A 24,970-nucleotide genomic window follows, 5' to 3' on the forward strand; every position below is an offset into this window, starting at 1 on the left:
TGGTGGTTTTAGTGAGATACTTTAAAAGTCAACAGGTCCTATCTTGTGCTGAGGAATACTCGTACTCGTCTTCCTCTGCTTATCCGGGTCCGGGTCGCGGGGGCAGCAGCCTCAGCAAAGAAGCCCAGACAGTCCTCTCCCCAGCCACTTCTGTCAGCTCTTCCGAGGGAACCCCGAGGCGTTCCCAGGCCAGCCAGGCGATGTAATCCCTCCAGCATGTCCTGGGGCAGCCCCGAGGTCTCCTCCTGGTTGGACATGCCCGAAACACCTCCCAAGAGAGGCGTCCAGAAGGCATCCTTACCAGATGCCCGAACCACCTCAACTGGCTCCTCTCGATGTGGAGGAGCAGCGGCTCTACTCCGAGTCCCTCTCGGATGTCCAAGCTCCTCCCCCTATCTCTAAGGCTGAGCCCAGCCACCCTGCGGAGGAAACTCATTTCGGCCACTTGTACTCGCGATCTCGTTCTTTCGGTCACTACCCAGAGCTCATGACCATAGGTGAGGGTTGGAACGTAGATCGACCGGTAAATCGAGAGCTTCACTTTCTGGCTAAGCTCCCTCTTCACCACAACGGACCGGTTAAGCGCCTGCATCAACTTTCTGAATATCTATGTAAAATTCAGAGTGTATGAGGCTGCTGTCCTGATATCAGCGGTTACCGCCGTATGAGCACAGTGCAGAGCGGCAGCCATTGGCAAGGCAGTGGGATACACATGTGCATGAACATACCATCTGTCTCACCACAACAAACCACAGAGAAGCTCAGATCACAACACACACAGAGGGAGTGTGACTTCATTCTCTGCTCAGGACACCATTAATCCACTATACCTATACATAGAAAAAAAGGGGTCTGCTGCTAAATTAATACTCTGAATGTCACATACATAATCTTTAAGCATGTACTTCGAGTAACCAAAATATAACCATTAAAATGCTCAGAAGATATTGTAAAGACACAAGGTTTTGATCTGGTCTCCCTCTATTTCTATGGATATGTCATTGGGAGGTGTAGGGGATGGTGGATGGCATGGCACCCAGCTTGCCAAGCTGCAGACCAATGTTTGAGACTGTTTCCAGTGACTTCTTAGCAACCAAACATGGGTGTTTTGTAGCTACCCATCGCTGTTTTTCCAACGGGGACAGTGCTACAAAAGCCACTGTTTTTTTACAGACATTGCTGCATTTCAAGCTGGGATTGTGCCCCCAAATCTGGGTATTTTAAGCCAAAACATGATAACGACCATGTCCAAATTTTTTTTGTGTCTAAACCTGATCACACCCTAACCCCAGCGCTGTTAAGTTGAAATGTATCTGCTGCATAATAATGTATAAATGCAACATATGCAAGGTTTGTGGAAATTAACAATACCAACATTTTTTCTGGCGTTTGGGTTGAATATCTGCAGAACTAATGACATTCCCATCAGCCTCAGCTGGGCTTTGTGTTCACTGAATAATTAGCTAATTAGCATGCTAACATGCTAAACATCCATCCATCCATCCATCCATTTTTATCTGCTTATCTGGGGCAGGGTCACGGGGGTAGCAGGTCAAGTAAAGCATTCCAGACGCCCCTCTCCTCAGCAACCAGCTCCTCCTGGGGGACCCTGAGGTGTTCCCAGGCCAGATGAGATATATAATCCTTCCAGCGTGTTCTGGGTCTGCCCCGGGGGCCTCCTACCAGTGGGACATGCCCGCTAACAGGAGGCGCCCAGGAAGATCCTGATCAGATGCTTGAACCACCTCCACTGACCCCTTTCTACACGAAGGAGCAGCGCCTCTACTCCGAGCTCCCTCCAGATGTCCGAGCTCCTTACCCTATCTCTAAGGCTGAGCCCAGACACCCACGGAGGAAACTCATTGTGGCTGTTTGTACATGCGATTTCATTCTTTCGGTCATTATGCATGGCTCATGACGATAGCTGAGGGTTGGGACGTAGATGGACCAGTAAATCAAAAGCCTTGCCTCCTGGCTCAGCTCCTTCTTCACCACGACATGGTAACATGGTAACCATGGTAAATATAATACCTGTGTGCTCGGTTCATTTTTAAACTTCCTAAATCCTGTCTCTCGTCTTTGCTTTTACATTTTCCTTTTTTTCTCATTTGAGAATTGTGAATTTTATGTGTTAATACATGTGCTCCGTGGATAATATGCGTCTGGGTACCAACAGCTTGTAAATAAAAACAATGCTCCACAAAGTAATTGAAACCTTATAAAAAGCAGGTCTCCATGAGCGCCTGAAGGAAGAAATCTGCTCCAAAATGTTAATGTTGATTCTTTTTTTAGTCTGTCAGCGAGTCAAAGTTTTCTTGTTTGCCAGGAGAGAAACTTCCAAAAGCTGCAGTAATACTCTGACATTAAGAAACCCACACAGAAATGTTTCCTCTCGCTTCCAGACATTCATCCCCTTCACAAAAAAAGACAATGAGCAGAGGAGGAGGAGGAGGAGGAAGAGGAGGAGAAGAAGAAGGAGAAGGAACGCCAAATTAAATTAAGCCAAAAGACTAGTTGGTCCTGGGAGGGTGCTGCAGAGAGGAAATGCCGAGCCTCCGGGGAGGAACCAACCTTTCCATCAGAGAGGAGCAGATTAAGGCGGATTAGTGCATCGCCACTTTACAAACACACATTCCACAGGACCTGATATGAAACCTAATTAAATTTGGACAGCTGCATGAAATGGGTTTAGGAAGCTTTCTAAATGAATTCCTACGCTCTCCATTAGCTCTGACATTCACACCAGAGTCTGTCCTGCCCAACAAACGGCAGAGAGTAGCAGCGTTTCATACCGTGAGTTAAAAAGAACAAAGAAGAAGCAGGAGTCGACATCACAAAGGTGTGAAGCATCAGAGTGCAGGAGGTGTCGGCTCTGACAGAGCAAGCAGCAGAACACAAGATGAAGTATTTGTGGAAGCAGAGACAGAAGCTGGCACTCTGTTCACTGCCTGCTGGATCCAGTTTTTCTCCATCACAGCAAACTTATCTGGGTCAAATACCAGAGCTGGAGTTGTGCGATTCCTCCAGAGTCGCTCTGGAAGCTGAACTGAAGGAAGGATGGGATGATGTGGCTGCAGGCGTCCATTTATTATCAATGTTTACTTAGTTTCTTTCCCTAGAGTCAGTTTACACAGCAGCCCTGGCGGCCTGAGGGGCACAAATAGACCCATCTGTAATGGCTGGGAGTGATTTAATTTCCTGTAGTCAGAAGCCAGGAGAGCAGCCTGACAGCAGAGGGAGGCTGGGTGGAGATTTTCACCCACTGATGATCCATTACCTCTGAGTTATGGATCATTAAACAAACTCTTAACTGTCCACAGCCATAGCTGAAAAATAAAAGCACACCCACATAAAGGTGCAGAACCACTAATGGCCACTAGAGGCTGATGTGATTGGACTGAGTTAGTTTATACACAAAGGCCCAAGTTCTCTGGAGAAATGCTACTAGCCCGCTTCTGCTGCAGTGACCAGAAAGCCAGGAAATGTTTTAGCAACTTAACTTTCAACCACAGGGACCAAAGTCTGAATCTGTTTTAGAGGGGCTCTATGCCAAGCATATGAGTTCTTTGCACATGGTTCCCAACATGGAGTTGGCTGAGCTGGTGGCTAGCAACTAATGGGGCTCCATACACAGCACTAACACATGGGCCACACTGCCCGCGTAAACAGCACTGCTCAGGCGCATCTCGGCTGCTTCTCTGCTGCAGAGCATCTATAGAACAGGAGTCTTGCCTATTTTTTCCTCACAGTTCAGCAAGGTAGCTGTCATGCATCATCATCCTGACAGTGTGGCTCGAGCATACGCAACGGCAACAGTGCTGACAGAGTTAAGTGGGTGGGGCTATGCTTCCATAACGATGCCATCCTCATGCCAGTGGTAATTGCAGTATAAGTGCCGTGCAGAGTGGCAGCAATGAGCTAGCCAGTGAGATACACACTGGCACTAACATGAGAATGTGGCCGTACTGTCTGCCACAACAACCCAGCTGGCACCAGAAGTCAATATGATGTCAGAAAGACGTCGGACAGACTTAAAATTTTGGTTCAAATAAAAATATGTTTTTTTGTCCACACCTCTTGACTAAATCTCTTTAATCTACATTATGATGGTGTTAGCATGAGACCTTTGGAAGATGTTGGACACAACTTAAAGCAGCTGTGCGGAACTTTTTACCATTTATAAAACTGTCCCTAGCTCGTATAACCCCTCCTTGAAGATCCGCATATTTATTTGAACCCAACAGCGACAAAAAAGCCTTTCTCTATATGGCTATTTAGCGTAGCCTCTGTCGGGTCGGACACAGCGGAAGTCAGCAAACCAGAATACGGCACCCGGAGACGGAAATAAGTCTGCACGCCCGCAGCCATTAAACCACAGAAGAAGAAGGAGCCGTATTTACAAGTAGGATTTAAGAAAAAGGCTAAATGACATGTAGTAGGGAGTAGTGAATGATTTCAGACACATTGCACACTCTTGTACAGTAGGTGGTGGTATGCACCTGGAAGTTGTTTACGATCTGCCAATAAATTGAGAGAAGAAATAGAGCCGTGTTTACAGAGAGTGTTCTTTGAGTAAGCAGTACGCAACAGGCATTGCTGAACACATAACAGTTTTACCAGATGTTTCTATAAGGACTTGGTTGTACTTTCGATGTCATGGCGGATAAAGAAGGAGCACCATCTAAAAGAAAAAGAACAGAAGAACAGAAGAAGGCTAAATGGGACAGTGATAGGGCTCAAGCCCAAACACGTGTAAACCTCGGTCGGGCATTCACCAAGTGGAGAGAGCTGAGAGATTTGAAAGGTTTTAAAACTGATCCCGAGTTGGCCCTTTTCCTAATCGACAGGTATGTCATTTTTGTTTTTATTTAGAGAATATACCGCAACTTGTTAGATGTTGTTTCACTTCAATAAATGACGACATGGAAGTTATAAGCAAGCTAAATGTAACGTTAGCTGATGTGAACCGCTTTTAACGTTACAACAAACACCACAAAATTATCTGTGACTGTGACCATGAACACAAATATACAGCAGGCAGTTGTCCTCAGTTTATAAGAAATTCAGGGCTACACCAGAACATTTATGATTTTCCTCTCGCTCTCCAAAACAAATGCATGCGGTAATTGCCGGTTGCAGTCGAGATTTTACGAATGAAGCCGAATGCTGGCTGCAGTTGGAATTTTACGACACCAGGCTGTGGGTGTCATACCGCTTTGACCAAAGGGGGCACTATAATCAACGAAAACGTAAAGTTCCGCACAGCTGCTTTAAAACCAAGAAAATATCATTGTCATCTGACGCTGCATTTTATGTTAACCTGACGATGGCATGTGACGTCCTGACATTGAATTTTGGTTACCTCACGTCCCAACCTAAATTCAACCAAATATCAACATCTAAAAATGTTGGTGGCCGGCAGGGAAACCACAGAGAAGCTCAGATTACAACACACAGAGAGGAAGTGTGACGTCATTCTCTGCTCAGGACGCCATTACTCCACTGTATCTTTACATAGCAAATAGTGATTTGCTGCTACATTAATGCTCTACATGGTGCATTCAGAACCTTTTAGTAGTACCTCCCCCCTGTGGAGTACTTTAAAATGAACAGATAACTAACACTGTAAAGTCTGTCGATCTGTTGAATTCTCCCCTCTGCAGAGGTACAGTACTATTGTTATTACTGAAGCTGCTTGATATTTTCCCGGATCCATTCTTATACACTCTACATTAAATTCATGTTGCCGTTGGATGTTGTCCTGACATTGAATTTTGGTCACCCAACATCAGAACCTCAAACGTCTAATGATGCACAAAAACCACATGGTTAGGGTTGGGGTAGATCATATTTTGGCTTTAAATACCCGCTTTTCATCAGCACAATCACAGCTGGAAACACAGCAATGTCTTGGTAAAAAACAACCACCCTTTATTATTTGTTGGTCTCAAACAGAAGTCTGCAGCTTGGCAGGCGTCTCACCAAGGTGACACACCATACACCATCCAATCCACCTCTTGATGTCAACGTCAGCGCACATATTACGTCACTTTAGAAATGTCAATATGATACATATGAAAGGTACAAATGAAATGTTTGCGAAAAACACAATACCAACATTTTCTTGTGGTGACTGGACTGATAGTTCTGTCATTGTCCATACTGTTATTTTGTGATGTTAGTTATTCTGTACACACAGCAATCAATTTCCTGTCTGTCCATCCAGGGAGAGGAACCCTTCCTCAGTCGCTCTTCCTGAGGTTTCTTTCTTCTTTTTGTTTTTCCCTGCTAAACGTTCTTTTGGGGAGTTTTCCGTCATCTAAACTGAGGGTCTATGGACAGAGGGTGTCACATGCTGCACAGGTGGTAACAACCCTTGAGGCAAATTTGTGATATTCGGCTATATAAATAAAATTGACTTGATTTGACTCACTAATGTTTATTGATGTCAAAAACTGAATTTTATGCAGCTGACTTCCTGAAAAGTTTGATTAAGTAAAAATGAGTGTGTCTGTACAGCCTCTGAGAGCCATCAATGTGGACTCCTAAATCTTGTTAATCTCTTATTGGTCTAATTTATCTCTTCATTATGATTCTTAGCATGTGGCTGCAAGACAAAATGGAGTGTGTATTTTGTTTCCCCAAGACTAACACAAGGTTTTAGGCCATCGACACAGTTACATAATGTCGGTGAGAAATGCTGGAAAGACTTCAGAGTTTTTGGAAAAGTTCTAGCAGTGGTTCTTGAAACTTCTAACAACATTCAAGAAATGATGCTTACTGTATGGGAAACACACAACAGTGACAAATACACACACAATGCTCTCTGCTCTAAGGTTCAGGATGTTTCACTAAGATCATAGATAATATACTGATGTAAAAGGACAACAGATAGGAACACAAGATAAAGGGTGTAGATTAAACTGATACTGAGGAGGTGCAACAGAACAGAGGAACAGTTTTGGGGAGTCATAAACACTTACTTTGACATGTTTGAACTCAAACAGCAGAGTCAAGAAGAAAACTCACCAGCTGTAGCCAGATGTTGGTGGTCAGCACCTGATTCTTCTCATCCTAAAAGCAGAAAAACAACAAAACAATCAGTGTTTGTTCTGTTTGCTGATGAACTAAAGACCCTCTGATTCACCGCAGTCATGGTTCTGTCCTCTCTCCTCTCGTTCTTTCATCCTTTTAAATTAATCTTAAAGACGGCAGGCGAGGATGAATATGAATAACGTCAGTTTGATGAATGTCCGCCCTGTTAATTCATGCTCAGGTAGCCGAGCATACTGAGAGAATTAAAAGATGAGGCTTTGTAAGCAAGCGGCCGCCCTGCAGGAGGAGGGAGATTCCCCCAAGGTGAGACATTAAAGGTTATAATGATTTAATAGATACCTGCCCTTCACTTAGTTCAACACTGAATGTATCTACTCAGCTACTCTAGAGTCTGATAGATCTTCTTCCTGTTGTTAAAACACGTTAGTGCGCCACACTGTTGTTCCTTCATTAGTATGAACACACACACTGTAGTTTATTTTGACTCAATCCCACTTACACCATAAGTACTCATCAGAGCACCAAATGTGGATTAATCCGCCACTAGAAATAGACCCAACAAAAATACCCTTTCCCATTGAAAATTACAGTGAGCAGCTGTTTAAGAAATCAATGATGGAAATTTATATATGCTTTTAAAGATTTGTGACTTCAGTAGGAATGAATGGGCTTGGAGCTGAGAGACACAGACGGGACGTCTTGAGAGACAGATGAACATGTTGCTGGTTTCAGTCCAAGTTTTTCTTGTATCTTTCCCCCGACTTCTGCTTTTCAGTCAACTTTTATGGAATTGCTTGGACTCTTATTTTTTTCTCTTATGGTGTAAAAGTTTAACTGACTCACCAAAAGTTGGACTTTTCACATACAAGTGTGTATTTTTACAACAATCGAGAGAAGCCATTTGGCTACAGGTGATCTCCATTTAACTGTTGACGTCTAAAACCTGTGATGATTTGGGTGTGATCTATGAATACCAAGCATTTTGTATTTCATATGAAGAAGAAGAAGAAGAAGAAGAAGAAGAAGAAGAGGATATACTGAATATAGGATATACAGGATATCCATGCTTGGTCCATGCTGGGACTTTGACACTAAAGGATCTTTTTCCTTTAATCAGTTTCTAAAAACACATAATTTGATAAAATACTGTTAAACAATAAAACATGGAGGGTCCTATCAAAGCGATCCATAGCAGACAGTCTTGAGTGCATTTAGGTCGTGTCCACCTCCACTTCACTAGTTAAACAACACATAATCTGAGTGCAAAGAAAGGCACAAGGAGCAAAGGGGTTTTTTTGTAGTCCCTTATGTAGTCATAGGTGTGTTGTGGGCGTCACATGAAGTCAACCAATCAGAGTGTAATCCCTCATTCTCTTTGAAAGCCAGGTGTGTCTGCACTTGGTGTGCTGCTATTTATATGGTGAATTTGTCAAATTGGAGAAGCGAGTGGTTTCCTGCTGAAAGTTATGCTGTAAGAGAAGCGATGTCTGCAGCAAATATTGTGAGACACATAAGCAGCAAAACCAAAAACTGTAGTTAGAAACTCGACAGAGGAAAAAGAACTAAACTTTAAGCCTCTGAAATAATCAATGAAGGTACGCTGCTCCTCATGCTAAACACTCACAGTGTCTGTCTTAATGGGGAGTCAGACAGCAGCTCTGCAGCTCTGCTCTGATCTCTGCTACGTTCACATCTTACAGAATGTCACTATTATTTTCCTCATTAATGATGTATTGTTTCACCCACCTGCAACCCATCCACACGTCCATGTGTGTGTAACAAGCAGAGTGTACATGTGTTGTGACCCTGCCTATGTACGTGCATCTTACAATCTGAATAATGCGTCCTTTAAATATAGCAGGAAAATACTGCACCATTCTGACTTAAGACCAGATTTTAGTTGGTCAATGGAGAGATTGCTTTCCACTGCCTCAAAATAGCAATACGCCAGCAATGCACCTGACCACACCTCATTTTAAGACCGACATGCCCATGGGCACACAGATTGGTGCAAGTACATTTGTTACATACACAACGTGAGCATTATGTCATCCAGAAAAACGGACTCAGTGTGCAAAGGCCTTATGTTGTATTAAACCACAGAGAAATAAATATAATATTATAATTAAATATGTACTTATGATGGGATAAAAATTAGATACATGGAATACTACTTATTATTTCACTGTAACTTTACAACAATAAAGAATAAAAAAGGAAACTTGTACAGTTCAAAAAGTCAATACTCAGTTCTTCACGTGTAAATTGTTGAACCGTGTCATCCTAAATGTATAAAATAAACTTTATTTATCCAGAGGAAAACTGCCGCACTTGCAATAAAAAGTGGGCTGAGAGCAAATATAACGAGTGCAAATATAAGACGTCTGAGATAAGCTGCTCGTCCCTATACATATATATTTTGATAGATGATGTTTGTGTATTTTTCTCACCGTACCACGATGTTGACTAGTTATAATGTGTTGATGTAAGAAGCCCTCACACTATAATGTGAAGTATTTTCCTGAATAAAGAACAGAAATGATGCAATAAATCATGTTTACAGCAGAGGTGTTGACTGTATACATGAATGCTTTATCAAAGTCACAGAGGCAGCAGCAGCCTGAATGTGTTTGTAAAGCTTATTGTCCTCGGCTGCAGAGAGGGAGGACACCAGAGTTCAGCTCTTTTCAACCTGAACATTAACCTGGGAGACACAGAGCAGACCGGCTGGCCAGGAAGAAAACCAACTCGACTGGATATAAAACTCAGGAGCAACGAGGCAAAACAGCAAGCAGCTGTGAAAGGAGATGATAGGAGCCGATAGCTGCCACCACCCACAGCTCACAGCTCACAGCCCACAGCGCCCTGACAGGCTTCTGTTAGCAGAGCTGAAGGCTCCTGACAGACTGAGCAGGATGATCTCGGAGTTTAAAGTCACAATAAAAAGAAAAATCACTTTTTATGAGATTATGAGCTAATGTGGTGTGTGCTAATGTGCAGCTGCTGCTTCACAGTAAATGCCAGAAACCCTCTGTTAATGAAACCTCTGTTACTTTACCTCCCTGTTGGCCTCGTCCTTTATCAGTGTGTACTGTAGCTGGACATAAAGACTATATGACAATCCTGCCTCTCTCTTTCTATCCACTGAAAATCTATGTTCTGGGCTTGAGATGTGCTCTGAAAGGCTCGTAGCTCGTTTCACAACCCAATTCCCAGAAATAATGTTGGTATTGTACGTTTTTGCAAACTACAGGTGTGTTACATTTGTACGTTATTATGTAGCGGATTGTTGAAACCAATGGATTATTGTTAGCAAAAGGTGTATGTAAAAATACCCACTTATAGGGGCACAAATCTGTCTGGAAACACAGTGACATTACAGTGAAAAAAAAAAAAAAACGTAGTACGATACTGCAACATATCATATTTTTTGGGGGGGGGGGGGGGGGGGGGGGTTGGGGGGTGACTTGACCACTTTGTGTATTCCACCATCTTGCGGCTCCACCATTACTGCAGTGGGAGGTCACTGGTATCTGCTGGTGCCTGTTGACAGTGACAGCAGCAAATGTTAAAGATTTCCTAATTTATCTCAGCTGACTGATAACAAACTTTGGCAGAAAATGTAGAAAATATTGTTGTCTGCCAAACTGAGCATAGTGTTAGTTCAGGCAGGACATGATGTCAAGCTCAGCTCGCATCCCAGCTACATCTGATCTCAAACAGCCCGATCAACTGATGGATCAGCTGATGGAGTCAGCATTGATGTTTCTCTGTTCTGTTCTCGGGGGACTCTGCTGCTGCTCTCCCCCTTAGGCTTTTCATGTAGGCGCAAGGAAGGGCAGGGAGGTGTGCTCTCCCTGCCTTAGGCGTTCCACGTAGGCACATGGAAGGGCAGGGAGGTTTACTCTCTCTGCCTTAGGCTTTGTGCGTAGGCCTAGTAAAAGCAGAGAGGCCCCAGAACAGAGCCATACCTCCAAATATAATACTGCAAATGGAAATAAAGTCTTCTTTAACTAAAGTGACTAAATTCCTATTAAACATAGAGCTGCTGGTGTTTCGGTTCAACAAGTGACCGTGTTAAATGGTGACTTTTAGCTGATTACATCGGCAGTTGCTCGTAATAACTTGTGTAAATACTTAGCGTTAATAATAAACAGATGTATTTAATTGGTTAAAGTAACATTGAAAGCTTTTACAAGGACACCTACATGTTCTGATTGTGTTCTTAACAGTTTGTGATGTTTACTTTGTGGTCATTGCCCAGGAGAGTAACTAACATTACATTTCACCATAATGCCACAGTTAGCTGATTAAGGCAATTTACTCACCCTGGCCTAGACAGTAACATTAGCCCACCAATGTTGGCTATATTACCATTATCTGTTAGCTAGGCAGTGTTAGCTTAGCTGCTGTTGGAGCAGCTGTGAACTGCACAGGTTCTTCCTGTTGTCACAGTAACTTTACATAGAAAGCAAAGGGAGAAAATTGTGCCTTTTTAGGACAGCTTGCATTCAAACCGTGGGGGAGGGAGACGCCACAGCATTAATGGCGACTTGTTTACTTCCAATACTTCTCCAGATTTGTCACGAAGTGTCACATCATTGTAGTGAAGTGAAAAGTACAATATTGCCCTCTTAGATGGAGTGGAGTAGAAGTATGAAGTAATTAAGACTGAAAATACCTCAAATTTGTACTTAAGGACAGTACGTGAGTGAATTTACGTAGTTACATCCCATCACTCGTTCCAAATACTCATATTTCAAAAGTTTGTTTCAGATTCATATTTTAGCCCAAATATTGTAATAAACAGCTTCTATGTGCCACTGGTTATCATTTTTTAGGATTTCTGCTTGCATTTGCTTACGCCGGTCGCGAATGACGAAAGAAAACAGCTGTGAGAGTGAGAGAATGAGAATGTTCTGAACAACTAGTTTGTGCAATGTGTCATCAAACCACACATAAAGGAAAGAGTGTCTATAACTAAGCCTGTCATCATAGAGAGAGGCAAGATGTGATGAACTGCACAAATAGTGATACTTAAGCACACTTTGAGACAGTTTTACCTCGAGGGCGTTCATGATGTAGCTGTGAGATGAACAAAAACAAAAAATAGAGCTACAGAGCTACAGAGAAAAGTTTAAGCCCCACTTACTTCACTTTTCACTCGGCTTCATTAGTGTAGTGGCTGTAGTTACAGTAAAATGTCCCTGCTGTTGTGTAATGTTGTGTTTTTTACCTGCTGTGCTGGGTCGTCCCTGCTGCATGCTTAGTCTCCATGCTTTAATATGTGGAACTAATTTTAGTAAAGGTTTTCCACAGCACTCATGAAGACTCAGCCCCCTTTAGCTGCTGGACTGATGCAGACTTACATAAGACAAGCTGCTCTTAAATAACCTGTAGAAGAGGAAGATGAGTCTGTATCTAAAGATCCACCTGAGATCAGCACATGAAACACTGAGAACAATGTGATGTCTCACAGGAGACGACAGAGAAAATTTGCAGGAGTAAAAAAGCTGCTTCTGCTGAATCTGAATCTGTGTCATTATCTGATTTTTAATAAGTAATGAATTACAAGGCTGGGTGAAGAATGAGGTTTCGAACGCTGTTGTGAATGATGAAAATGGATGAAAACCAGAAAGATGAAGTCGAGTCAGTCTTTTTAAAATTGATCCAAATTGATGCAACTGTGTCTGTGTGATGAAGAAGAAGAGTTGGTGATATAAAGTGATGAGACCCGAAAACGATGAGAGAAAAGAGAGAATATGGAATAATGTCTCACATCGTTGGAATAAGAAACAAATGACAGTGTGAATGGATGATCTTATATACTGAAGACGAAATGTATATCTGACTCAAGAGGCTGATTAAAGTAAAAAATGATGAAATTAAGTCATGAGAAGATCTGATGATTAAGTAAGGAAATGAGAAGTGGAACAAAGTAATGATGCTCAGAGTGAATGATAGAAATCTAAATCATTAATAAAGACTATTTTTTAAATTCATCTCGTCATTATATGAAAATATTGGTGAAGTTGGAAGATATTCTCTAAATCTGATGAAAATTACAGCTCAAATTACAGAACAGGTGCAAAATATCATTAATTATCTAACGTAGTCGTGTATTTACCAAGACTAATTACCTAATGAGGCCAGATGGATCGACATGACAGGTGTCAGGTCTCAAAGAGTTTATTGCTGCTGACGAAGAAGATCAGATACAAATAAGAAATAATGTGAAAGGCCTAAAAAAAGAGGACCAGAGGGTGTGCTGCAACTATAGGAGTATCACACTGGGCACATCTGCCCAGCTGGTCAGTCTGTTGCTCTGATTGGTTGTAGGTCTAACCAACTGCTTCCAGATTTTGATCTCTCAGACTTACTCACATTTGTGATTCACCCTGGAGAATGTGGAATCTGGAAAGTAACTTATGTTGTCAGACAAATGTAGTGTGGGAGAAAGTGCGATATTTCCCTCTTAGATGTGGTGAAGTATATAGTAAATACTCAATTAAAACAAAAGAAGCTCAAAATTGTAGTTGTAAAAGTACTTGAGCAAATGTTCTTTGTGTGTTCACTCAGATAAACGTTTTGAAAGTAGAAGAAGAATGAAATCAAGGAATAATGGGAACAGTAGCCCCTTTTACACTGCCAGATTTTCAGCAAATGTTGGGCCGTTTTGCCGGCAAGCTGTGAGCGTGGCGAGTTGATCAAAGGTGCCCAATTTTCCGCCGCATAGGGGTAGACATATTGGTGGAACCCTTTTGGTTTAAGAAGAACGAGGCGCCCTTCTGCCACGGGAGGGGCTGTTGATGACTTGTGGGAGGGGCTGTTGATGATGCCACACGTGCGAGCCACTGGCGGTGGATAAACAGGAAACGGGGGGAAATCCTCTAACGTAGTTACACAGCGTTTGGTAGTTTCTGTATCATCCCAGGACACATCGAGACCATGAATATTGGGCAACAGGTCCCACTCGTTGCAACACAGACATTCTTCCTCTGTGGGCATGGAGTCACAGCAACCACAGGAGCACCACCAGTCCTCAGGGATTCGCGTTCGTGCAGCCGCTGCTTCACCCTCGTCTGCTCGTTGGCCATCTCTCTCTATCCTTGTCTGCTCTTCAATTTGTAGGAGCTCCTCGTCTGTATACTCGGGCTCAAATAAGTACAGGTGGCCATCGTAATAAAAGGGCTCATCTTCATTCTCGAAATCGGGTAAATATGCAACCATGATACCGATGCAGGAAAACTCTCAGCTGTACTCCGGGACAACCAGCACCACTCTGTGCGGCGCTCAGCATGGCTCCTCTGTTTTCTTCCGGCAACAAGCAAAGCTCTCGCAAGATGACGTCACACACAGCCGGGAGGAGGTGAAGGGTAAGGGAAATGCTTAGTATGCTATCTGCAGAGATAGCACTGCTGATCTAAACTGGTCAGTGGCGAAAAAAGCACTTTTAATGCGCAAACTTATACGGGACGCATTTGCCCCATAGCTACCTCGCCGCTGCCGGCTGCTCCCCCCCCCCTAATACTGAACCAATTTTAAAACGAGTTGTACCTATGAATCATACGCACACATACACATGGGGGGGAGAATACCGAAGTTATCCTTTAACCGTCAGATGGTGAAGGATAGGCTGACTTACGAGAGAATCGCCGAAGGACTGACCAGCCGCGGCTTCCCTCCCACGTCACACGCTGAGCTACACATTTTGTTACTTGCTCACGCCCCCCATTGCCCCAAAGAAGGCACATTCTGTATGAACAAAAGTAGGCAGGGGCAATTGCTGCACTCCCCGATTTTGTTTTTATACTGCCAATGCTGAACGACGATTGATTGGGCTTTCCTGCAGATTTGCATAATTCCTATGGAGGCTCACGTGACAGTGGTCAGATTGAAAGTTGAGTCGACCAAACTAAAGTCTGTAAAAGTTGAACGCTCAGCAGCCAGCCAGGTTCAGGCTGAGTCACTGCTATTGATCACGAACTCTATTGAGCCCCCGCAAAATATATTATGTTTATTTTGTTCTATGAAACACTGAGAGTCTTTAATTACCCCTCTGACTGATTACTGTAATTATGTTGTTTATTGTTGTTCAGACTGATGCTGTCTTTTGTCCTAGACTCGTCTCTGTGCTCTTTCTTTTGAAGCTCACACTATAAGAACAGTTTGAGGAATTTAAAGTCCAAAGTGATGATGAAATCTACGAAGTGAGCAGACTGATATCTGAGGGAGAACCTGGATGACGTGAGGTTTCCCTCCAGCAGAGGAACTGTCAGAAACACCGAGCAGAGAGTCTCATGTTTTTAGCTCTTCATCCTTCATGTACGTCCTCATTTATTCACTCACCAACTTTTACACCTCAGACACAAATGTCAAAACTTTGAGAGACTTTATTCTGAACTATTTACACCCGACCCTTTAACAACTTGACCGAACCTTCAGTGTCACCTGTCAGTGTGTGAGTGTTTATATATGAGGCTACAGACAAACCTCAGCTGAAACTCATAAAGTATTAACGGTTTGATATACAACTGTGGCGGCACAGAGCTGTTGTTTCACACAGAATTCTTCTCTGGGACCACCTGCTGGGTCAAACTGTGTGTGTGTATGTGTGCGTGCGTGCATGCGCGCGTGTGTGTGTTGTCACATGCTGTGGAAGTCAAGCCGCCCCACTTTCCTGCAGTAAGAAAGTGCCATAGTGGGGCTTGAGTGCATCTGTATTTCTGTGCATGTGTGTGTCTGTTTGTGTGTTTGTTTGTTTGTGTGCACATGTGAGTGTGTTTCAGTTACACACACACACACACACACACACACACACACACACACACACACACACACACACACGCAGCATAAACAGTGTGTTGTCAGTCTGCAGCTCTGTTTTGAAACCTAAACAAGAAACTCACAGAGAGTGGAAAGTGTTAGAGACCTCTGACATATCTAATGATGGCCTTATACTGTGTGTGTGTGTGTGTGTGTGTGTGTGTGTGTGGTCGCGTGCTGTGATAGCAAAGATGAAAGCTGTCAGTACCTGGCAGGAGGCAGACTGAGTGTTTGCTAAAGTGGGTGGAAGATGTGCGTGAGATGAATGAGTGTGTGATCATTAAATGAACATCCTTCATCACTGTGTGTGTGTGTGTGTTTGTGTGTATTACACCATCTGACTTCACAGTGTGAGAGTTAATCACTGAAGTCAGTAATGAGTATCAATCCTGCGGCGGCTGATTAGAGTAACGATCTGCTCTGAATCTGAGCTGTTTGTTGTTTTTCCCTATGAAAACTACAATACATGGCCAAAAATATGTGGACACGCTATTATAACCTCAGCACCAAACTCTGGTTCTCCCCCTAAAACCTAGTTCAGAGTTTTATTCGCGATAGTGCCTGGTTTTGTTTGGCCAATTAGCTCCAGAATGCACGATGACAGCCACCAGCAGGGAGGCTCTTTAATAAATCATTCACCTAATCAAATCGAGGGTCTATTTGTGTGTGTGTGTGTGTGGGTGGGTGGGTGTGTGTGTGTGTGTGTGCTCTCACCACGTCCATGATCTGCAGCAGGCTGAAGCTGAAGTGGACAGTGAGGCTGTGAGAGTCATTGCTGACCGGTCGCTCTAACGGGTTGTAGTTCCTCATCAGCTCCTTGTAGAGACGCCGCTGGTACACACCCTGCAGGGAGCCTGCACACACACACATATACACACATCAGCACACACACAGCTGCTTCAATAACTGTGTAAATCAGAATACGAGTACGACAAATGAGTCCTCTCAGCCATAACTGGCTGCATATTTGTTGGAACTTCCATCGTGACGGTTTGTGCTCAGCAAGAAAACACTGATGTTTGTAACTTCAGTGATGCAGAGGCTGAGTCCTCTTTGATTGTTGCGCTCTCTGAGAGTCTCCCTGGATGAAAGCCATAAATGTAAATTGGTGCTGAGGGAGAGCAGGTCGACTTGTTTCATCCTGTAACTTCCTTCCGTCTGTAGATACCGGCGGGAACAGACGCAGAAATGGACATTTAGATGAGGAAATCTGTGTAAACTTTTTGTGCAGAGTGATAAAGATCGGAGCCTCTGTGTGAAAGCAGAAGACATCAAATGTTTTTCATGTAAAAATAAATGAAAGGAATAAACTCTACATGATCAGCCGGTGTGTTGGTGCTTGAATCTTTTGATCACAATGATGGTTGGATGCTCTGGGACATATAAATGATTTCCTGTGTGTGTGTGTGGCCGGTGCTTGAAAGCAGGAGGAAAGAGAGGAGTAAATGTGTGTTTAGACTGTGACCACAGTGAGTTTATTGCTTGTCACACTGACGGGACGGTCTAATAAAATCTTGGTCACAATCTGTGTCATACTTTTCTATATCAATATGAGGCTGTCAGACTGTGCCATGAATGTGTGGTCAATAATAAAGTCAGTCCCTCCAGGGTTTGTGGCTTGTTTCTGTCATACTTGCAGCCCTAAATGCCTGATTTCATGGCATGTTGCGATGTTTATAAGTCAAAGTGAAAACTGCAAACATAGTTGTGATGCTGTCTTGGATTCGGACCTCATTATTATTAGTGTTTCCCACAGAAATAGAATTTATATGTGACGGTAGAGGGGTTAGGGGTGGGAAGGTGCACTGAAGAACCATCTCTTTGAGTCGCTTTCCTTCTGTTGTCTCTGCTTGGTTAGCACGAGCTTACATGGCACAAAATGATCTTATCACTACTCAACATATTTCGCTGCTTGGGCAGAGGCTCTGCAGCAGCGTTTAACATCTGACACCAACCTATGTATCTCACACCGGCACCAAAATGGCTCAACTCAAACCTGTTAATAACTAGGCTGACCAAACATCCTCTTTTGCCCGGACATGTCCACTTTTCACGTCCTGTCCGGGGCGTCCGGGGGTAATGTCCGGTTTTCCTTGTGTGTGTGTGTGTGTGTGTGTGTGTGTGTGTGCGTGTGTGTGCGTGTGTGTGTGTAATTCCTGAGAGGCTGCCTTATCGGCGGATTTCCAACACTCACAACGAGGAAGCAGCAGACACCGGCGCCGCAGCATTATTCTAAGCTTCCAAGATGCCGAATCGCAAGTGCAGCTTCACAGATGAACTGCAGAAAAAATTCCCAACTTACCGTCCCAACCCGGCCGGGATATATGGGAGGCTGAGTGCACCGTGTGCAAAGCTGGCACATATGATTCTGTGTCTAATAAAGGTGCCGAGGACCTCAAAGTTGGATTTTCTAATACAGAAGAGATATTATTTAGAACATTATTTCATATTATTTATTTATTTATTTGTCCAGTAAGACTTGCAAAGATAGCTATAGCTGTAAGTTGATTTTTCTAATACAGAAGGGACATTATTTCTATCGTTATTTCATTCCAGAGATTTTACATTTATTTTACATTTATATTTATTTTTGTACAATTGAAACTTGTAAAAAGATTATTATTTTAGGCATAATAAAAGCAAGCTGAGTAACCTCTGAGAAGCCTATCTAAATTTCTGTCTTTGAGAGATATTATTTTGTAATATAACTGAATTTTCTATCCATACATATAAATTTTAAATATATTAAAATTATAAGGCATCTTTGAGTAAACTGCGAGTATCATTTAAGTAGGCTATCTTGTGGCTGGGGCGAGTGTCCTCTTCTTTGGAAATCAAAATATGGTCACCTGTCACTGTGCGTGGGACTCAGGCACAGAGCTCCTGTCCCGAATGAATCAATACGCTGCATGTAGCTCTACAATGAAATTAGATTCTACCCACTTAAATAGTCAAATTTTCTTTAAAGCTGCAACGCCAGGACAGAATTGCAAAGTCGCGCAGAATTCAGGGGGACTGGCCAAAGCTGCATAAGTTTTTGTGGCCGCAACAATGCAACATCCTGGAGAGACTGTAAAGCATGTGAGAGCAGAGCATGTATTAAATTAAAGCAACACCATGAACATGCGTTTGGTTTGTATGTTAGTTTTTTCCCCTAAAATTTACTGACAAATGTTGCTTATGAATCGTTATGTCTTTCCACCTTGTATTCTGATTGGCTGGCTTGTGGTTGTGGGTCCTCACAGCAGTATATATATATATATATATATATATATATATATATATATATATTCATGGGTATGGGCACAGATAAAAAATGAACTACATGTGGGTGAGCAGCAGATGAGGGAAAAAAAAATTCAGAATAAAACAAATGAAAAAGATGTGCAGTGTATGTGTAATATTTCGACATCCCAATCACTATTATCAAGCCACAATTCCTTTTATTTTGAAAGTCAATGACAAAAGTTGAACCTCTGACCCTGTCGTCACATTCGTCACCTCCGTGGGGGACTCCAGCCATGAAACCTTGCAGCCCGAGGATGAGGTGGCAGCCTACAAGGAGTTCAAGACACCCAAGGAGGATCCTTTTGGGGTTTTATGGTGGTGGAAGGAGCATGCTAAAATGTTTCCTAACCTGGCAGTGATTGAATGTTTTCACCATCCCGACATCGAGCGCAGCCAGTCAAAGAGACGTCTCCTCCGTTGGATTTGTAATTCAAGAACACTTAATGTGAGTGACTGTAGCCTGTGTGTGTTTAATCACAGGTGTGGGTCGGGTCATGGGACTTCACTAAAGGGTGCAGCTTTGACTGAGACATTATGATGTGCAACATGTCGGTTCTGGTACTGAACCTTACAGGTATGGGCTGGTAGGGGTTTTCAAAAATGGACCCATGCAGGACTCTGCTGGTTTCTTTCTGGGGTCACAATTTCATGTTACTCCCAGTTTATGACAAATTTTCACACCATTTTCATTTTCATCGTCTCAACCAGTCTCTGGCACTGTAGTGTGTATAAACGACTCTAAAAGTTACCAAATTTTGTTTCCTGGTGTGCTCATGATGCAGAGGAGAGCTGCTCGCACCTTGTCAGCCTCAGTAGGTGAGAGACAGAGAGAGAAATGGAGAGTACTAGGAGAAAGAAATACCCGAGCAAATTTCAGATGTCGTGGGAAAAAGAATTCCTGTTTCGTACGTTAAGTTTGAAAGTAAAGGAGCATGCATTTTGTGAAACTGTCTGTTTCTACATGTCCACGGTGTACCCTGCCCCTTGCCCAGTGTCAACTGGGATGGTCTCCAGCCTCCCTACAACCCTAAACAGGGTAAGTGGTTAGATATAATGAATGAATTAATATTTTGTTATTTTCATTCTTTGAAAGTCACCTGAGCACAGGAAGCAAAGTTCTGAGCCTCAACTTTTCTGGGGCAGAAACCAAAGACCCCTACTTTCATTTCCAAATCCTCCATATTTTAGAGGTCTCAAGGTTGGCACGTTCGCCTCTGTCAGAGACTCCAAAGCTGCAAATGTGCTTCTTCTCTCACGATTGTCACCTTTCATCTCAGACAGCTCAAAGTCGCACAGTGTAAAGGAGCCTTAAGGGCTTTATGGGTGCCGGTTGCATCAGTCAGAGTAAAGATGAAAGCTCATCCAGATGATTGACAGCTGCTGGATGAGACCCTGACCAGCTGTGAGGGGAGGAGGGTGAGACACTGTCAGGCCCGTCCCTGCACTCAGGGTCACTGTCAACACCTCAGACGTCCAGAGGACAAGAGTTCAAAGCAACAGAGACAGTTTCCCTTTCAGTGTCAGTTCGCTCCACCTGCTGATGCATTAACTCAGTTTAAAGGTGAATCTGTTGTTTTGTGTAAAACAGAAAAAAAGTTTTAGGCTTTAAAGGGGAAGTCGATTTAAGACATGAAGATCATTTTATTGGTCGTTAGTCCAGCTCAGCCTGCTTGATGCCTTCTGTGGCTCTGCGGGAGAAAATAACTCTGATGATGTCATAATGACGGCACTGAGGTCATCGAAACTTGAACTTACAAATCTATAACAAAGAGCCTGAGTTATAAACTGAAGATGTTTAAAAGCTGTGGCTGTTTCAAAAGAAACTATTAAGCTGAATCATGGGAAATGTAGGAACAGGGAGTTTGGAGTTTGACCAAAAGTAGTGACTTAAAATCAACATATCTCAGCCTCTGTTGCTCTGCTTCTTTCTTATCTTAAGCACCTCAACTTTATGAAAGTTCAATACTAAATCACTGAAGTACATGTTTAAAAACTGTATAAATTATTTATGGGTTTACTGACATTTCTGCTTTTATAAATTAGTTTGCCAGTAGAGACAGTAAGGAAACTTGGAGGGAGAGCGAGGGACATGGCATAAAACAAATGTCCTAACGAGGAAACTAACCAGGAACATGGTACACGTGACTTTAACTAATAAGCATTCTAAAAGGGAAATGTTATTTAAAACATATGTCTATAAGTGTTGCTGATGTCTGTACATGTTATTTATTTAAAGGGACTAGAATGTTCCTTTATGATGCTTAATGACATGTTAATGTAAATACATTTTAAGATATTAAAGGTCCAGTGTGTCAGATTCAGGGGGATTTAGTGGCATCTAGTGGTGAGGACTGCAGATTGCAACCACCTGAAACTTCTCAAGAATTCCTTCAGCGCTCTTTGTTCAGGAGGTTTTTAGTGGAAGCTGCATTATCCTTAGAGGTTTCTTCCTCTCCAAAACAAACGGACCAGGTGATTAAAACTGTTTAAAACACAAAATAAAGCACTTACCATTTAAAAAAAAATCAGTGTTTCTCCGATGCTGCTCGTCACAGAGGGGCTTCTAACTACGGTGGCCAATGCTAAAACATGAATGTCCCTATCTGGAGCCAGTACTTGGTTTGTCCGTTCTGGACTTTTAAGTCTACACTGGTATTAGCTTTCAAAAATATAACATATGCTTTGTGTATTGATAAAGCTTAATGGTTCAAAACTTGAGCAAAGTAAGTTCAGGTGGGTCACCTTATGTCTTTAACTGAGTCAGTGTCTGACTCTTTGTGCTGTTTGCAGATCTGTCTGATCAGTCTACAGGAGACAAATGAAAGGAAACAAAGCAAGATTAATCCACACGAAGAGACGGAGCTGCTGAAGCAGACTTCTGTAGTTTAGACTGTGGTGTGTGACGTGTGTGTTTGAGTCTTAGCAGAGGACATAACGACTCAAGTGACTTTAAGCTTTAATATTCCAACACATGACTATTAAAGTCTGAGATTTTCCTTTGGTTTGTAAGAAAAAATTGAAACTCTAAAACATAGTTGTGTGGGCAGCACGGTGGTGCAGTGGTTAGCACTGTTGCCTCACAGCAAGAGGGTTGCTCATTCGAAACCAGGGTGGGGAGCCCTTCTGTGTGGAGTTTGCATGTTCTCCCTGTGTCAGCGTGGGTTTCCTCCAGGTGCTCCAGCTTCCTCCCACAGTCCAAACACATGCAGGTTAATTGGTGACTCTAAATTGTCCGTAGGTGTGAATGTGAGTGTGAATGGTTGTCTGTCTCTATGTGTCAGTCCTGTGATAGTCTGGTGACCTGTCCAGGGTGAACCCCGCCTCTCACCCAATGTCAGCTGGTCGGCCCCCCAGTGACCCTCAAGATGATAAGCGGTTACGGAAATGGATGAATGAATGAATGAATCAAAAGTAGTTGTACCATGCACTCCTTTTTCTACAAGCACATGTTGAACACTGGTTCTGTGCAAACGAGCTCCTCCACCAGTCACACAGTGACAAATCTATTTTACACTGTTTGAAGTTAACTGGTTGCTGACTGCTGACGTTACAGTGACTTTTTTTATTCCTTTCCTTTTCTATTCCTTTTCGGTGCAGGTCATGTAATGTCATATAAATAAACTTTTAATGTACAGAAGTGAATAAAAACAAACGAAAAGCTTTTCCTCAGAAATTCAAACTTCAAAAAATAATCCAAGTCTTTCTATTTTGTGTCTTTGTGTAAAATCTGAACATCATAGTTCCAGTGACGAGATATGAAGGCATACAGAGAAGCACGTTACTGTGTTTTGGAGCAGGTTTGCTTGAGTGATCTCAGCCCATCCCTAATTCTCATCTCCTCGTTCTGGATATTCTGGCCTCAGTAATGGAGAGACAGATGGCAGCGAGCAGTTAACCAACCACCAGGTTACAGACAGCCTCTCCAGACACTAGAAACAGTCGGATCCAACAAACTACAGAACAAATTTAATAAGTTATCCACGATTAAAGGTACCTACTGTAGATGTGCGCACAATTTTTAATTTAAAGTGGACACACACAGTATGTTCACCTTTGTTTTTACATTATTATAAAGGCTTGCTTTAATCAATGGTATCTGTTGTCTTCATGCAGATTTTTTCCTTGTTGTGCGGTGCGGAAATAAAGATTTTTCAGTTCACCTGCCTACACTGCACTGAGAACACACTGTAAGAGCCAAGAGCCACTGAAGAGCCAAAAAACAGGAAGGAGAAAACATTCATCCACATATGGGAGTCTATTAGAGATGCAGGTTTTTTGCAGACATACGATATGCCGATATGTAAGAATTTCTTTGCCTGAAAACCGATATCGATACATCAGTTTTTTTCCCACCTAAAGCATACTCTTATCATGATGACCCACCAGCAGATGGAGACATGAAATACAATACTGTTCAATGTATGGAATACTTAACTTAAAATAATAAAAAGCATGGTGGCTGATAGCCGATATTGGCTGCTACCCATGACGTACCAATATTATCATGCATTCCTAAAATATATTCAAATTTGTCTTGTCTTTTTGTCTGATGTCTTTTTGTTGTTTTACCTTTGTGGTTTTGTTCTCCATGGTGACGGTACAGACTGTACTTTGCAGTATATTTTTATCCACCTGTTTCTATGAATATTTTCAATTTACATAAAAAAAACTTTGAGGAAACACTGGACATTCAGCAAAATATTTACACTTTTTTTTTTTTTACATTTGTCTGAGGTGTAAAAGTTTTGCTTCTGAATAAAAAGCAAATGGAAAAAGACAATGAATAAATGATGATGTTCATGAATCATGAAGTGTGTGAAGCGATGACGAGACTGTGACCTTCATCACATTAATACATGACACACATCGAAATGTGTAAAGACCGAAAGAATATATATATATATATATATATATATATATATATATATAAAGAATTGATGGAGCTAAATGTCCAGTTTCCAGAGAACTCCAGTCAAAGTGAAAACCACGTGGAAGGAAACATGATGGAAATCTGACATTTCGGTGTGTGTCATGTATTAATGTGATGAAGGTCACAGTCTCGTCATCGCTTCACACACTTCATGTTGTGTAAATATGAATATAATATATATACAGTACAGGCCAAAAGTTTGGACACACCTTCTCATTCAATGCGTTTTCTTTATTTTCATGACTATTTACATTGTAGATTCTCACTGAAGGCATCAAAACTATGAATGAACACATGTGGAGTTATGTACTTAACAAAAAAAGGTGAAATAACTGAAAACATGTTTTATATTCTAGTTTCTTCAAAATAGCCACCCTTTGCTCTGATTACTGCTTTGCACACTCTTGGCATTCTCTCCATGAGCTTCAAGAGGTAGTCACCTGAAATGGTTTTCCAACAGTCTTGAAGGAGTTCCCAGAGGTGTTTAGCACTTGTTGGCCCCTTTGCCTTCACTCTGTGGTCCAGCTCACCCCAAACCATCTCGATTGGGTTCAGGTCCGGTGACTGTGGAGGCCAGGTCATCTGCCGCAGCACTCCATCACTCTCCTTCTTGGTCAAATAGCCCTTACACAGCCTGGAGGTGTGTTTGGGGTCATTGTCCTGTTGAAAAATAAATGATCGTCCAACTAAACGCAAACCAGATGGGATGGCATGTCACTGCAGGATGCTGTGGTAGCCATGCTGGTTCAGTGTGCCTTCAATTTTGAATAAATCCCCAACAGTGTCACCAGCAAAACACCCCCACACCATCACACCTCCTCCTCCATGCTTCACAGTGGGAACCAGGCATGTGGAATCCATCCGTTCACC

At 42.5% G+C, this 24,970-nt stretch overlaps 1 protein-coding gene across 1 annotated transcript in view; it reads right to left on the bottom strand.

Annotated features, from left to right (window-relative positions):
* Positions 1 to 24,970, bottom strand: part of LOC117262630 (neuronal acetylcholine receptor subunit alpha-7) — a 74,778-nt gene that overhangs the window by 48,144 nt on the left and 1,664 nt on the right. Inside the window, exons 2-3 of the mRNA XM_033635677.2 lie at positions 16,597 to 16,736; positions 7,030 to 7,074 (exon numbers count right to left, since the gene is read on the bottom strand). Of these exons, the coding sequence (XP_033491568.2) occupies positions 7,030 to 7,074; positions 16,597 to 16,736 (185 nt within the window). The remainder of the gene's footprint in view (positions 1 to 7,029; positions 7,075 to 16,596; positions 16,737 to 24,970) is intronic.

Source organism: Epinephelus lanceolatus, chromosome 5, assembly GCF_041903045.1.
Source record: "Epinephelus lanceolatus isolate andai-2023 chromosome 5, ASM4190304v1, whole genome shotgun sequence".
Lineage (NCBI taxonomy): Eukaryota > Metazoa > Chordata > Actinopteri > Perciformes > Serranidae > Epinephelus > Epinephelus lanceolatus.